Source organism: Thermobia domestica, chromosome 16 (assembly GCF_964235325.1).
Source record: "Thermobia domestica chromosome 16, izTheDome1.hap1.1, whole genome shotgun sequence".
NCBI classification, from domain to species: Eukaryota; Metazoa; Arthropoda; class Insecta; order Zygentoma; family Lepismatidae; genus Thermobia; species Thermobia domestica.
In genome coordinates, this window is record NC_137469.1 from 174,758,057 (window position 1) to 174,775,892 (window position 17,836).

At 36.7% G+C, this 17,836-nt stretch overlaps 1 protein-coding gene across 1 annotated transcript in view; it reads right to left on the reverse strand.

Moving 5' to 3' along the window:
* Positions 1-17,836, reverse strand: part of LOC145673508 (uncharacterized) — a 293,832-nt gene that overhangs the window by 12,669 nt on the left and 263,327 nt on the right. Inside the window, exon 4 of the mRNA XM_081743276.1 lies at positions 12,030-12,163. Within this exon, the coding sequence (XP_081599402.1) occupies positions 12,030-12,163 (134 nt within the window). The remainder of the gene's footprint in view (positions 1-12,029; positions 12,164-17,836) is intronic.

Here is a 17,836-nt window from a genome sequence, read left to right on the forward strand (position 1 = left end):
GAATTTAGTTTAAAAATGGACTATATATTAAAGGAAAACTAATAGTATGTACTGTATGATTTTAATTGTTGTTACAAAAATAGCTTTTCCGATGTTTTTACCTTCTAGCAATATATCTGTACTGCAGGCGCTAGTACGTCTCACGTGCTAAGTTTTTGCCCCCTAAGTCTTACTATGGAGTTTGTTAAACACCTATACGAATATAAAAACGGTAACGTGATTCAGATCATAATCGTTTGGTTGGCATATTTAAAAATGGACGCCAAATTACATTTTTTTTTTTTTTTTAATCTAAGTATATCTCCGTACCCAGTGATCCGAATTTGCAGTTTGGTTGCTCATTTTACTCCTTTGTAAAGTAAATCTCATAGTTCTAAATTATAGTGCAATTTGAAGGAAAAAATTGGAACAATGACGTATTTTCAGATACAACTTTTCAAAAAATTGTATTCAAAGAGTAAAAATTATATTTACAAATAGAATAAGTATGCACTTTTAAACAAATACGTCGTAGTGGATAATACTGATACAAATTAATAACAATGCCAAAAATTAAAATGAATATTGGAAATCTTTCAGAGACGAGATAAAGACTTAAACACTATTATTTATAAGGGTTTCTTCATTGGTCCAAACTAGTACTTTTACATTTACAAATGTCACAGCATAATAGTTTCAATATTTTATAGGGGCATACAGTCTCTGAAGGACATCTGGCAATTACATTCCTTAGGAAAATCTTTAGGCTCCGGTGGGTCATCTGTCACCTGCGGAATTAAAATACCGTCTTCCTTTATGTAACCATAGACCAACGGATTGACGGTTCCAAAGCATGAATCCATTTATAGCATTACAATTAGCTTCTTTTTATGTGGAGACTGATAGACCTTGAAGTATGGACCAAATCTTGAAAGTTTCGAAATTTTGTTTTTGTTGGAATTGTTGGAAACGTAATTTATCTATTGTACCTAAGCTTGAGCCAAGTGTTCGAACCAAAACTTCCTATGCTTTTTCTTTCACGTTCTCATTTAGTGGTCCTTTCCCAAAATCTAACAAGAGGTCTTCCTACACAATTCTGCTGCTTTGAAAGATGCTGCTTGTAGTGTCGCGGCCGGTTAAAGAATGAATATCTGGTAAAGCTGTTAATACAGCAAGCGGTACTCTGCTTTCAAAGGAGTAAAGTGGAATGTACCGCGATGATCTTCCCGCTTCAAAAGAAATCCAAAGTTCTTGCAGTTCTAAACGTTTCCACTTCTGTACATAGTGATAGAGAGCATGAAGAAAAAACATCGGTATCAGTAGAACAAATAACCAAGTTTCTTACTTTTGAAGTTAGTGTCATATGAAAAATATGGGCTACAATCCTCTCATCTGCTTCTTCATGATCAGATTCCAGACTGAGCTCATTCATCCGATGTGTTGACTGACCTTGTTTTACTACATTATCGAGATAAATCGGAACAGATGAAGTAATAGAATCTTTTCCCCCCGATATAGAATCAACAAAGTATGACTGCAACAATTCTTTGTTTCCAGATGAGGCCTAGTAAACGTCAGTATCTACAGGAAGCGGTGTGCTGTCATTTGGGGCTCTATATTCTACAGGTTGTTTCCGTGATCGCTTTTACCTTTCAAGCGCTTTTACAAGTTTCTTCTTATAAACGTCGAAAACAATGTTGATGCACTCACTTGTGTGATAAGCTTGGCGGATAGCTTTCCAAATCCTTCTTACAAAGTCTTCATACGTTTTCAAGTTTAAAGATTTTGTTGGAACCTTCCTTCCATCCGCCATAAGGTCTATAGCTGTTGCTTTGCCAGATGATAGAGGAATTTCGGAATTTGGCAGTGTTTGAAGCTTTTTCCTAGTTCGTAAAAGAGATGCAATTTTTCCGGTTTTATCAGAAATCCATTTCTTGTCAAAAACAAAGATATAGAAATTAATTTAAAAATTATGAAACTTTCAAGATTTAGCCCCTACATCAAGATTATCAATCTCCACATAAAAAGAAGCTACTTCCAGTGCTATAAATAGATTCATGCTTTGCAACCGTCTGAGAAACTCAATCCGTTTGACTATGGTTACATAAAGGAAGACGGTATTTTAATTCCGCAGATGACAGATGACCCTTCGGAGACTGAAGATTTTCCTAGATGTGCTTTAGAGAAACTGTAACCCCCTATAGAAAATTGGAAATATTGTGCTGTGACTTTTGTAAATGTAAAAGTACTAGTTTGGACCAATGCAGGAACCCTTATAAATAATATTGTTTAAGTCTTTATCTCGTCTCTGAAAGATTTCCAATATTCATTTTAATTTTTGGCATTGTTATTAATTTGTATCAGTATTATCAACTACGACGTATTTGTTTAAAATGCATACTTCCTTTGCTCTTTGAATACGCTTTTTTGAAAAAAATCTTGTATCTACTACGTCATTGTTCCGCTTTTTCGAAATTACACTATAATTTAGAGCTATAAGAGTTAATTTACAAAGGAGTAAAATGAGCAACCAAACTACAAATTCGGATCACTGGGTACGGAGATATACTTAGATAAAAAAAGAATCTTGTAATTTGGCGTCCATTTTTAAATATGCCAAGCAAACGATTATGATCTGGATCATGTGACCATTTTTTATATTCGTATAGGTGTTTAACAAACCCTACAGTAAGACTTAGGGGGCATAAAACTTAGCACGTGAGATGGACTAGCGCCTGCAGTACAGATATATTACTAGAAGGTAAAAACGTCGGAAAAGCTATTTTTGTAACAACAATTAAAATCATACATATTATTAGTTTTCCTTTAATATATACCCTAGTTTTAAACTAAAGCCAGCATGTTGTAAACCGTTTTAAAGCTTATTAAATTCTGATTTTTTGTCTCTTATTAAAATGTTGAATTATTAGGCATTTTCGAGAAAATTACAAAAATTGAATACAATTTTATGTTCAATTCTACACTTTGCAATTGTTTGGGAAAATGGCGCAAATTTTGCGAAACGTGCAAGAATACCCAATTATATACTATAATTTTCTCTTTCCAAAGGAAGAGAGATGATCAAAATCGGTTCACAAATGGCCGAGTTATGAGTGGTAAAAGATCATGATCCGCCATCTTGAATCCAATATGGCGACTAACGACCATGAAACAGATCACGTACTCGAAAGAAATTAACTCTCTTTTAAGTGAGTAATAACACACAGCAGTCAAAATGAGGGCACATATAATGCACACGTGACACAGGCTAGTGCTTGGACTGGAACGGCCTGCAGTCGACGGAGAAAGAAGAAATACAGGTCGCGTATGGTTGTCAAAGAGATGTTGTACCGTTCTTCCGCCAAAGCAGCTGTAAGTTGTAGAGACGACGATGGTGGATAGCGGCCCACATCTTTGTCTCCAAAACTGACTATAAAGACTAAATAATATTGAGGTCTGGTCATTGTGGAGGCCATGGCAGGTGTAATATTTTATCTCCGTGCTCATCAAACCAGTCCTGGAGCTGTATGGGCAGAGCCCGTGAGCTACTACAATCAGCACTAAGATTAGCATTCCACACTGACATATATTAACATTTGGAATGTAGCTAGTGCTAACCGAAGTCGCCACCTTCGAAGTACCGTACTGTTCAACATTTAAATGTCTACCTACCTAGTAGACCCTATACATCATCATCATAGGTTTTCTGCCTTTATTGGCAGGTCACTTGCCGCAGCTGAGAAGCTTCCATGCTCCACGGTCCTCCGCTAACCTTTTCGTCTTCGCGTATAATCTTTGTTTTAATATCATCCATTAATTGTAGTCTCCTTCGCCCCTCCCTCTCTTTCCCGCCACCATACCCTCTAGGACATCCCTCATGATACAATCTCTTCTTAGGCAATGTCCCAACCAGTTTCTCTTCCTCTTCCTAATTATATCTAAAAGTGTTCTTTTCTCACCCACCATTTCTAACACTCTCTCATTCGTTTTCCGCTCGACCCAACTAATTCTTTCCATTCTTCTCCACACCCACATTTCGAAGGCTTCCAGTCGATTTTCGTCACCTTTACGTAATGTCCACGTTTCCGCCCCATACAGTACAACACTCCACACGAAGCATTTTATGAGTCTTTTTCTCAACTCTTTGTTCAAAGTCCCACAAAACAGACTTTTCTTTCTTTTAAAGGCTTCTTTCGCCATTCCTATCCTTGCTTTTATTTCACGTTCGCAATTCATGTCATTACTAAGAATACTACCCAGGTATCGAAAACTATTCACTTGTTCTATTTTCTCCCCTTCTACTTTTATATTTGACACAGACCCCTTCGTTCCAATCACCATGACTTTTGTCTTTCTAACCATCCCATATTCTTCAAAGCCCTTTCTCATTTTTTCTAACATTTTATTGATTTTCTTTTCAGATTCTGCAACAAGCGCCATATCGTCTGCAGATCTTATGCATCTAATCATTCTACCTCCTTACCGAAATGCCATCATCATCATGTAGGCTCTTTTTCACTATCTCTTCTAGATAGACATTAAATAGTGTTGGCGAGAGGCAGCATCCTTGTCGAACTCCCCTTCCAATTGCACTCTCTTCCGTCAGTTCTTCCCCTATCCTAACACTTACTTGTTGGTTCATGTATAAGTTTCTTATGAGTCTTCTATCTTTCCATTCCAACCCTATCTTTGTTAGAACTTACAACAACAATTCCCAATTCACGCGGTCAAAAGCCTTTTCTAGATCAATAAATACAACATACACCTCTTTCCCTTTTTCTATAAATCTTTCACCGATCACCCTTAACAATCCAAAAGCATCTCTTGTGCTCTTGCCTCTTCTGAACCCGAACTGCTCTTCCTCAACATCTTTATTTGTTCTTCCATATAACCTTCTGTTCAGTATTCGGAGCAGAATTTTAGCTGCATCAGATATGAGACTAATAGTTCTATAATCCTCACATCTCTTTGGGTTCGATTTCTTAGCCATCGGTATCATGATCGTTTTCAGAAAGTCTCTTGGCCATTCTCCCGTTTCATATATTTCATTGCATAGTCGCCACAATTCTTTCTTTCCCTTGTCTCCTATATTTTTAATGAATTCGATTGATATGTTATCTATTCCTGTTGCCTTTCCATTCCTAATCTCGGATATAGCCTTTTCAAACTCATCCCGAAGAATACTAAATCCTTTATCATCCTCGCCTACTTCATTTTCCACTTCAACATTTAGGCTACACGTTCTATCCCTACTCTCATATAAGTTTTCAACGTATTCTTCCCACCTTCCTATGACCTCATTTCTCTCGCTGACTACCTTCCCATTCTTATTTTCTACTGCCATCATAATACTCCCTTGTTTCCTCCGAAATTCCATAGATTTCACCTCCTTGTACATTTCCTCATATTTTCCAACTCTTTCCAATTCTTCTATGTCCTCGCATTTTCTTTTGTAAAACTCTTCCCTCGCTCATAATCCTATCTTCTCTGAGTACCGCTAAGAGCGCTAGTGGGACAGGTTTTATTAAGACTAGCATCAATTATCCGCTTCGCTGGGTTAAATTAAGAAAATTAGTAACATGTTTCATTAGTCAGTCGTTTTTACTATTACTAAAGCGCACCTTGATATTGGTCATTTTCGATTATTTTTATATATCCCCTCTCCTCCCCATGTTACGGGCCACGGCACCGGAAGTGTCATTGTCCATCTCAGCAACCCCGAAAAGTATGAATTCGAAACTGATATTGGTAATTTTGATCCCTCCCCTGCCACAATTTCTGCGTTGCTCAATTTGGATTTAAATGGCATAAGAAGTGTCACTGTTCATCTCAGCGACCTCAAACACTGTAAATTCGACATTAATATAGGTCATTTTCGATCATTTGTAACTATCGTTCCCCTCCTTTAAGTTACGTCGTCAAAGTGAAATGACAAAAATCATCTCATGTTCGAACTTCATCTAGGTTGAAAATTTGATTGAGATCGGTCGGGTGGTTGAAGAGTTATTAAGTTTTATTTATTTTTATATTTTTGTCCCTCCTCTCCCCCTCCCTTAAGGTCTACCATCAAAGTGATATAGAAACCACCTCAGGTCCGAACTTCATCCATATTGAAAATTTGATTAAGATCGGTCCTATAGTTAAAGCGTGATGAAGTCACAAAGACGGTCACTTTTATTTTTATTCCTTTTACATATATCTTCCCCTCCTCTAGGTTCCACCGTAAAACTGAAATAATGAAAACATCCCAGGTCTGAACCTTATCTATGTTGAAGGTTTGATCGAGATCGGTCGGGTGGTTCAAAAGTAATTAATTCACGAACATAGCCACTTTTCTTTATATATATGTATTGATTTTTGTATATCTCCCCCTCCATCCTCTTCCCTAAGTTGCTCCGTCAAAGTGAAATGATAAAAATCATCCCAGTCCCAAATCTCACCTACGCTGAAAATTTGATCAAGATCGCTCGGGTGGTTCAAGAGTCATTAAGTTTTATTTTTTCGGCCCCCTCCTCCCCTCCCCTAAGTTGTACCGTCAAAGTAAATAGCTAAGAACACTCCCAGGCCAGAACCACATCTACGTTGAAAATTTGATCGAGATCGGTCGGGCGGTTCAAGAGATTAAGAGTCACAAACATAGTCACGTTCAATTTTATAACATAGATAATGAAATAAGGGGTAATGCATAAACCACTAATGGAGTTACAAGATTGTTTGGGCTAAAAATAAAATAATTGGCAATCATAACTTGACTTGTCGTGTTCCACACTTTTCTCAATTACGTCGAAAAGACTACATCTCCCTTCCTTCTAGATTTTCTATTTGTTTTTATCGTATTACTTGCTTCACTCTTATCTTCTATATATTAATTATGAGTGGCACCACTTTGAACAAGGATCATAGTTCTAGGTGACATGGAAAAGATACCCTGCTATTTAGAAAAGCCAGACACCCCTGCTATTTAGAGAAGACAGACATCCCCTGCTATTCATACTTGAATTGCCGAATTTCCTTGCAGGTTGTCTTACACGTCAACATTTTAAAATCAGAGGGTTAGAGACAGGGGCGTCATTTCAGACTTCGCTTGGGGGGGGCAAGAGCACCACGGACATAAGACTTCCATGTTTTGTACTAGTATATTAGTATACAATTGATTAAACTATATGTATTCCTCAAACTCTTGGGGGGGTGCAATTGCCCCCTCCTGCCCCCCTAAATGACGCCCCTGGTTAGAGACATTGGGGCTTATGCAGAGTCGTTCTGACGCGTGATTAGTGCCATACCAACGAGTTCGACTAACATATGTTTCCTGCAATAGTTAGGCCTTTAGTATAACGTTAATCATACGTTAAAGTGACTCTGCATAAGGCCCATTATGTTAAAAAGACTTCTGAACATAGCTCTGTATCAATCAAATATTTTAAGTATGAATATTCCTCCAAAACAATTCACAGATTTCATTAGTAATATGAAATAACAATTGATTATCCTTTGGTCAATTTAGTTTGACTGATTGTTTAGTACAAAAAAAACAACTTATTCTATTTTACCTTCTAGCTCACTTTCTATAGGGTGGAGAAGTGCCCATGCAGTAGTAGCCGATATCAGTCAGTATAATCATGTCACCTTGTGTCACATATTGCAGTGGCGTAGTTATTAACCAATCCAAATTTGAGGAGACGTGGAGGGTTGCGGACAGACCGATGAAGCCTACTTCTTCGTAAATGAGGAGGTGAATAGAAAGAACACGCGCTGTTGGTCGCCTGGACAGACCCCTTTAAATGATCGGTGCAGAGAAGGTTATGGCGTGGCAGGTATATGGGAAACACGAATTATCGGTCCTTTTCATTCATGAAACTTTAACTGCGGAACGATACCTGGAGATGTTACAGGATCAGATACTGCCAGATCTGCTGTCGGAAGATAGTAAATTTCCCAGTTTTTTCAACATAACCTCTCCACTTGGGTATCCGTGTACATCAGTACCTGGATGAGCATTTCCTGGGGCATGGATTGGTCGCCGTAGGCCAGTTGAATAGCCTGTCCGATCACGAGATCTCACTCCAATGGACTTCTACGTTTGGGGACACATTAAGGCTATGTTGTTCGGAGTGAAAATTCGTGATCTTCATCATATTGAGCAACGTACCATGACTGCCTATGAGCAAATTTCTCCAGCTATCCTGCTCCGTTGATAGCAATTGGGAGAGGCGTTTGCACACGTGCATTGCCCAGCACAGGGCACACGTGGAGCACATTGTGTAACAGGTAAACATCCATTGTCGTTGTTCATAACTTCTCACCAAATAAAGATATATATGAAATCCGATTTCAGATTTGACATCCTGAGCAAATTCTAGCCTATGGTCATGTATTACATGATCCACCTATCGTTTGAAATAAAAAATTGAAATTCTAGATAGCGGCCGTCCGCGAACCATCATCCAGAATGTTTGCCCCTAGACCTATTGTATATTTCCTACATCAAGTTCAATATAAATATATACGAACAAATTTGAAAACGGATGGTAAGGAACTTTTGAAACACCTTGTATTTTTTTAATGTTTCTACATTATCAAATCCACTGTGTTTCGACACTAAATCCAATTGTATTTTACGAGTTTCTTTGGTAGGTCTCCATATTTTCATCCTATCAATAGTATGAGTATCTAAAGAATTACTAGTTACTGGGCAAAGAAGTTCGAACACCTTCTCGGATACTTTGGTTTTACAAGAGCTGAGGCTTGTAAATTTCGAAAAACGTTACACCCCTTTTCTTAATAACGAAACTAACATTAGTTTGACGAAGGAAACCAAATCATATATTTTAATTTTACACCTGCTTTCTTGTTGCTTGTTGTTTTTCATTTCTTTTCCTAATTATTCACTTTTCTGTGAAATCAGTCACTACTAACTTATTTTCCCACAAAACTTATTCATAAAATAATAGGATCTCTGCTCCAGCAGGAAATCGATATAAACAAGGATCAAGATGTACATGACTGCATGGCCAAATGGACTGATTTCATAAGATTAGATTCGCCAGCACTCGAAAAAAGAAATATCCAGTCAGCCTGGAATGAACCTATAATAAAACATCATATAGCTTCACTACTAAGCTCAACTGATACCCTCGAAGATAAAGCCAGGCTTTTTGCTGTCACATCACCTGAAAACGGAGCATGGCTTCAAGCCTTACCTTAACCTTCTTTGGGCTTACATCTATCTAACGAGAGTTTTCGAGTAGCCACTGCTCTACACTTAGGAGTAGAGATCTGCGAGCCACACTGTTGCTCCACATGTAACGCCCATGTAAATAGTAGAGGACTGCATGGCTTATCATGCGAAAACAGTGCTGGCAGGCTTTCACGACATACCAGTTGAGTTGAGTTTGAGTTTAACTTTTCTTTCAGCAGCGAGGCTATATGAGACAGACCTACTGATTAACGTGGAATCCGAACCACATGAGCTCCCGCCGGGAATCAAATCCGGGTGTCCCGCGCCAAAGGTGCGTACGCTAACCGCCTAACCACGTAGAAGCTCATACCACATACCAGTGTAAATGGTATTATTCTAAGAGCTGTCATTTCGGCAGGCGTTCCATTGGTGAGAGAACCAAATGGATGCAGTCGTCATGACGAAAAAGGTCAGACGGAATGACGTTAATAATATGGAATAAAAGGGAAGGCGCTTGTTTGGGATTTCACCTGGGCGAGTCAACATATAGTGTGTCATTTTTCGAATTTTTACCATATTAATAATCAAAAATGGTCGTCTATCATTACGATCAAAATACCTTTGTTTCGCATTTTGACTTTGGTTGTATGGCTTATCTTGTCTGCGGCTTATGTTCTGATGATTTGCTTTGCTTGTTCTACGTCAGTAAGAAGCATAGGTTTACCCCGAAAATTTTCCTAAAATTGCATTTTTGAAATTATCTTTACTGTTACTATTTGACGCTAGTACTATGGTGAGAGCAACTGCTTAACAATCTTGAGATGAAAGGTTAACCGATGTTTGTCTTCAACTTTTTCTTATTTTATTATGCCTTTTAGCACAAAGTCACTCACGGAATCATCGGTTCCAGGATTGTATATTTTAGACTGCAATCTAGCCACTTTAGCTGCTACTATTTCATTAGACTCAATATCAATTCTGTCTGAACTTACATTTGAAGTCGTCGTAGGATTTGAATGCCATAAAATATCTAGATTTTGCGTTCGAGGGATGTTACTAACTTTACCTGACTTTTAAATTTACTTAAAAGTGCTATGATAGTGATCTCGCGTTATACCGCACACCCGGTGGAAGACTATTAAAAATCAAAAACACACATTTGTGAAATCGCTCTCTGGAATACCGGTATTTCTGCCATCTATGAGTTAATTTGTTTAGTTACGTTTCTGCGAAAATACCACCAAATAGAGCTCGCTTTTCTATATATATATATATATTTTTTTTCTTTTGAGCGATAGTAACTCAAAATTTCCAATTTTTGAGTTGTAACACTCTTCCACCGGGTGTGTGATATGTCAATTTTTCTACATTAGTCAATGTAACATTATCTCTGTTCCGTACCTTTGGTAACGATTGATATATTCAAATTTATGCGTAAGGAATACATTTTAAAACTACTTTCGTTAGAAACCTCTTTTGCGTTTCTTATTTTCAAGTTTAAGCACACAATTTTTACTGCTACCTGTTTCTCAGTCTCCGTCTGGAAATTTGGTAAGGTTAAAAATTTAGAGAAATTATTCAATGTACTTTGTTCAGTATTCTAGTACATATACTACGAATGTAAGACATTATAACATAGTCATTGTTTCAAGAACGTACAGGGTTATACTCTCTTAAGTTTATATATACACAAAACAAAATGTGATGAAAACTGTACTTTTTACGTAAATATCTTTGCTGCTAACAAGGGAAGTTTGGGAGAAAACACTCGCCTGCAGAAAAACTAAACATGCCATTTGAAATATCAATTCATGCTGATTACAAAAAGCTCATAAAACTCCTGTACAGTTGAGAACTTTTCGAGAGATTTAACGTTAAATGTACGACTTGCACACTATTTGTATAACCAATTGATGTATTTGGATTCCGACCAATTAAAGATTATAGCAGATTTGTACATAGTATGAAAGTGCTCCATCCGGATGTTATGATGTACCAACGAAACAATCAAATAAAGTTCGTGTTCCTAAATCAGTTCCGTGGCTTGTTTCAGTTTGCCTTCCACAAGGTAGTTACAGAACAAATTATATACCTTTTGAATTACCTGTCGAATTTGCTTTCCACTTTGGTTAGGCCTATGCAAACTGTTACTTTGAAGGATGCAACGCAACTGCACATATAAAATGTTCATGATGCAAAGAAATCTTTTGCCTGCATCATTTCTTCATACAACAGAACAACAATTTGATCAATTTTCATCTCTAATTTATCATTATTGGGAACAGCATAATGACTAATTTTAACTAACAAACCCGTTAGTTATTGCAAAATAGTTTTATTTTCTGTTACATAAGATAGATTTCAATTCGTATGTCAATATTCATTGCTAATAATGTTGTACTTAACGCGTTTAAATGCTCATATACTCATTTGTTTCATACGAACTTCCAAGTTGAATCTCTCGACCATGCAGGAATTTTATTAGCTTGTTGTAAGCAGTATGAATTAGTCTTTGAAATGGCATACTTAGTTTCTAGTCAGACGAGTGCTTTCTCCCGAGTTTTCCCTGTAAGTTAAGAAATTATTGGATTTAGTCTACATACAGATGTCTTCCTTGTAATCCTAGTACTGTAAATAAGTAAAATAACATTTTTAAAAACTTGAATTTCACCAAAATTTCCAGGGAATGATTACAGAAGAGGCAGTCAAAAATATCGAATGATTAAACATCAAAATAAAATATCATAGCAATAAAATTATTAAGGTTTTCGGTTGTCCATAAATCATCATCAATTCTGTGCGGAAAGGAAGAAACAAAAATCGAACGTATAAGAAAAAAGTCATAAGTCTCTGTATAGTTAACATGACTCACCTCTTAAAATATTTTGGCGAATTTTCGCAATCAACTTCTGAGACGAAGTGGCAAATGAAGGTCTTTTGGTCGAAAGCTGTATAATTTGCGCACAGAAAATCATACCTAGTACCAAATAGGCAGTGGTGATACACCTGAAAAATTAATTTTCGTATCAGTATGTTACCCGCTGCATATTCTTACAAACGAAATAATACATAAAACAAATTAAATACACATCTGAAAATAGTATTCTTTAAACATAATTGGAATATTCCTTAAGTAGACATATATTAAGAATTTAATATGATAATACTATATTGAGGTGTACAGGGTGTCTCAAAACAACAACATCGAACGTTTGGGAGATGATTCGTGACATCAAAATATGACGAAAAGTATAGACCAACGTGGGTGCACAAATGCTTGCTTTCGGAGTTATAGGCTGCCGAAAACATGAAAAAATGAATTTTAAAGGCCCATAGATCCAATAGTATGGGACCTACCATAGTCGGGTCAACACTTCACTTAGAAACTAGTATGTACCCTATTCATATATTCATGTTTCAAAATCCTGCGGTACTTTAACAACAAATTTATAGAGGTAGTTGGTGAGTGCTTCAAATAATATGCCTGTAGCCAAACTGCCTCTATAAAAATTGTTGCGTAAGTACCATAGGATTCCGAAACATGTATTTTTGAATAGGGTACATATTAGTTCCTAAGTGTAGTCTTGATCCGACTACGGTAAGTCCCATAGTTTTGGAGCTATGGACTTCTAAAGTTCATTTTTTCATGTTTTCGGCAGTGTATAACTCCGAAAGGAATTATTTGTACACCCAGGTAAGGCTATACTTTTTGTCTTATGTTGGTGTCAGGAATCATCTCATAAACGTTGTCGGTGTTGTTTTGAAACATTCTGTAGAATTGTTACCAATGAACTCCTGAAATTTAAGTGCAAAATTTACTGTTTATATTAAGATGCACGTATATTACGTACACTAAAACATTAAAACAGAATACAATAATGGAATACAATTATAGAATACTCGCTTTTAGCATGGAAGACCCGAATTAGACTCCCAGCGGGAACTCATACGATTCTTACCCCATATTAAATTGTAGGTCCACTTCTCATATAGCCTCGCTGCTCACGGGTCTCGAAACTTAAATGCAATCCAACCCTCGCTCTCATTAAGTACAAAGTTTTCAGACTGTAAGTTTCCTAAATTCTCGGAAGGAGAACTCTCACCATTTACTGAACGTCAAGTTAAGAAGGAAAGAAAGAAGCTTGCAAAATTAACTACAGTAATTTGTATGAAATTGAAATTTATTTCATATCCTTATTATAAAGCCAACGTGCCTTAGTGTGTCAATCACGCTCATAATAGTTCACAGTCAGGCTAATAATTTTCGTTAGCTGGACAGACTCCTACAATCTCCAAACGTGTCACTAGCATGCTGGCGATTTGGAGAACATTTGAAGATATGAGGAAACAACTAGTGTAATTAATGAATGATTTGGGATTTAGATTTCTGGGCTTTCGGCATCTTATGGTCATTTAGCCCGTCACGTTTGAGGGATGACGTCCCTCGGCGAGCACACTATCCGTGGAAAGGGAAGGAAGAAAGGATTGAGGAAGGAAGGAAGCGGACTGGGACATATAACTTAGGTACCACCCCAGCATTTGCCTGCTGTGAACAAGTGTGGAGGTCGTTCTATGAGCGAACTTCCACTGACTAAAGGTGGTGGTGTGACGAGGGAATAATGTAATATTCAAATTCTCATCATGTGATAATTAATTAATGCACTTTGCAGAATGCAAATTCCCTACTGAAGTCAACAGGTGACTTCCTTCTGGAGCTGCCACTACCACACTTAATACCTTCATTGAGCATGAGAAACAAAATAATAGTATAATATCTCAGGGATTTGAATAAATTATCTCAGGGATTTTATATATATGTTACCTTCAGTTATGGTCACTGATGCTACTTGTAAAGGAGCGTACATAAATTTCAACAAGTTTAAAAGAAAAAAAACTTAAATTTGTTTTATTCTCAAGATGAACAGGTAGCAGCCTGTTGGATTCTCCTTCACACTCATAACTGAGGAATTTAGTGGTTCTATGGAGCGATACCTTCCTGAGCCCCAACCAGGAAGGTTGTCAGAATACTCGAGTTAGTTTGGGAATATTTCCTTAACTCTCCATCCTGTAAGAAAACACATCTGAAAATTAGCACTTTTGGTACTTACCAAACAGGAAAAAATAAACCCTCTGGCTACAATTAGGTGGTACGATTTATTTCGTAAATGATGCAGGTTATTGCACATAAACACTCGATAAATGCATTTTCACAAAACACTAAAACGCCAAAAACTGAAAAATGGTGCACCACTGATAACACTAATGAAATATTGTAATTTTCACACTTTTTTAGAAATTCGTAATGAGATGAAACCAAGATATGATATTTATAAATATAAGTATTAGAGGACTTCACCGATAAGAACATTTTATACAGCATAGAAAATAAATTCTATTTCCCCATTCGCTGACAGTTTATGTGTCTCTTTTCTTCTTTCTGTATGAAGATAAATCAAAATAAACCAAATAACAAAATTATATCGTGATGCACAGTTCCATTGTATAAGACGATAAAGCTCCACTTTCCTGGATAGTTTCTGCACTCAAAAATGAGATTTGACAGTTCATGCGACGATTAAACACACTGGATCCTACTACATCATACTAAGGTCAGTCCATGAAACATGGGTAGTTCCTGGTGGTACCCAGAATAGTGGTGATGAAGTTAGTGCTCTAAATAAGCATTGTAGTGCTAAACAGCACAATAAATATTATTACTCTGTCTCCTTTATTAAAAGTTCAGGAGATTCTTGTCCATAGGCGTAGACAGGAAACTAGTTCTTTTGAGACAGGTTGTAAAAATTAAAGATCTTCACTTATGAAGATAAACGTTAGTGCGTTGCACTGTGTAAAAATCAATTTAAAGTACGTTGAACTTAAATTTTTAGGTTATAAGTGGTCATTATAGCCCACAGTTTTCTGAAGAAAGCTAATGCCAACACTTTCACTTCAGGATCTGGGTGTGTGTGAGCACTGAGAACGTTGTATCACAGTTTTAAAATTTTATATATACACCGTATAAGAACACACATGATGATAATAGTTGTAGAATATAAACAACTGAGTATTATATAAACACACACACGACTACCGGTATAGAACTTATGTTCTATACAAGTCAACGGAGGTCCACGCAGCTCGTCGTGCTGACGCTTCCGGGTTTCAATCGCAACTAACTCTCTGTTTTGCTCTTTTTCCCTTCATCGCTTTGGTTCTTGCCGAAAAGAAAGAGACTCGCTCTTTTCGGAATTGTTTTGGGAATTGTCAGTAGCCGGAGGCTAAATACTGGGTGGTCTCTGCAGACACAAGGGCCAGGACCGGAAAAACTGCACAGATATATCAAAGCACACTTGATAGGTGCTGCCCTCACTGCAACTAGCAGCAGTTCTGAAAGTTCTTGGACTATCAGGTGTCCATTGCAGCATCAAACGTAAACAAATACATATTTTGTTATTACACACTATATATACAAAATAGTAAAACATTTTACAACATACACAAAGATATAAAAGGTAAAACAGAATATAATTACACCTATATTTACTGATGACACTACACTGTTATAGTATGGGGATTCATTTTTCCATGACATTCCCCTTTCTCATCTGCAATTTTCGTCTGCCATTTCTCCAAGACGGAGAGAGAAGGATAATTAGCTGATGCAGACAAATTTTGAAAACAAACCAAAGATCTAAATGTCTTTGACGAAAGGGATCACGTTTAAAAATAAAAATATGAATTATAACGTACTTTCCAAGAACTTGTGAGCGTAATACGATAGTATTAGTAAAACATATATGAAAATAGTCAAAATAAAATACACAATTTCAAAAAAGCAATGCATCTCGGGAAAAGTAGAAAAAGGTCCGCTGACTTACGGCCAAACGACGGTTGATACTGACGCTCAACGTCAGAGACGTGAGACATTCTTTTGAAAGGTGTGAAAAGCACACGTATAGAAATTCAAAATACAGCATATCGATGCTAAAATTTTTATGATTTTTGTAACAAAGAATACAGTGCGTTGTGCGCTCAATGCTTCCAACTAGGGTTTCTTTACAGAGGAAGTTTCTGAATGCTTCCTATAACCATATTCTCTTCCTATTCATGGTTACCCTAGACATTTCTTCTTTCACATAGTAGCAAACATTGCTCTGCAGACTTCCAGTACAGAACGCTGTCGCCAAGAAGAAAAAAAAAATCGCTGTACTCGCTTTTGCTGAACCAAGAACTCCAAGTCTGCATTATACGAAGTAGATGATATTATATGTTTTTCTTCCTATATCTTGTATGCAGAATATTCAAATACGATGATACATTAATCTATTTACATACTACTTTCCGGTAATGAGATGCATGAGAAAGATATAATCACATAAACCTAAGATAAATGCACATATAAACAAATAAGATAAATATCAAAAGAATACTAATACTACCGTATTTCGCTCTGTGGTGTTTACCAAATATTATATGTTAAATATTACATAATATTTAAAATGAATCTAATTATAAAGCAATTAATTTAATCACAAAAATAACATATTGATATGTAAATGTGCACTCATCTGCAGTTTGATATGCAGATGAAGCAGAGAGCACTCGGCTTCACACACAAGGAAAAACCCAGGAAAACCTCATTCATGATGGTTGGCCTGAAAAGCGTTTTACAGTTTTTGAGCGAGTGTCCCCACCGGAAATCGAACCCGGGACTGCTAATTAATGGATGGATTAGCAATATCCCTAATTTTTAGTAGTTTTCTTAAGTACTAATGTTCAAGTATGTGAACTCTGTATGTCGAAACATTTCAGTACAATTTTATTTTTCTTGTTTGTTTCCTCCTCACTAACTAACTAACTAACTAACTAACTAACTCTATGGCCTATGGAACCCGGAGGTTCAGTGCCGCGTTCACAAAAGCTCTCCACTGACTTCTATCCTTAGCCAATTGGATCCAGTTTCTACTTTGTATTCCTATCTCTGCGAGATCCATCTTAATATTATCCTTCCATCTGCGCCTAGGTCTTCCTAATGGTCGTTTTCCTATGGGTCTACCAGTCAAGACTTTGAAAGCGTTTTTACTTTCTTCCATTCTAGCTACATGACCTGCCCACCTAAGCCTCCTAGACTTGACGACCCTAACAATGTTGGGCAAATCGTATAAACTATGTAGTTCCTCGTTATGAAGCTTTCGCCATTCCCCATTCTCGTTCCTCTTGGGTCCGAATATTCTTCTCAGGATCCTGTTCTCAAATACTTTCAGTCTATGTTCTTCCCTCAGAGTAAGCGACCATGTTTCGCAACCATACAGAACAACAGGCATGATTATCGTTTTGTATATTTTAAGTTTCCTCCTCACTTCGATTTATATTTTCACATCCTGACTGGTAATAAACACATCATCAAACACCCTTTAGGATGCTTTTAATCTTAGTTCTATTTCTTAATTTTACCAAACAAAATAAAATCTCCTTTCAGTACACTTTATAAAAACACTGCGGTTTTTATTTACATTTTAATGAATTCAATCAATTCGTTACTCCTAATTTCCTTAACTTGAAAAACACTTCATGATTTCAATGTGAGAGTTAAGAGCCTAAGTTACTACTAATAATAAAATATTTATCATTTTTCACTTCCTTGTTTTCCAATAAGTGAAAGGAGATAATGAAATTCAA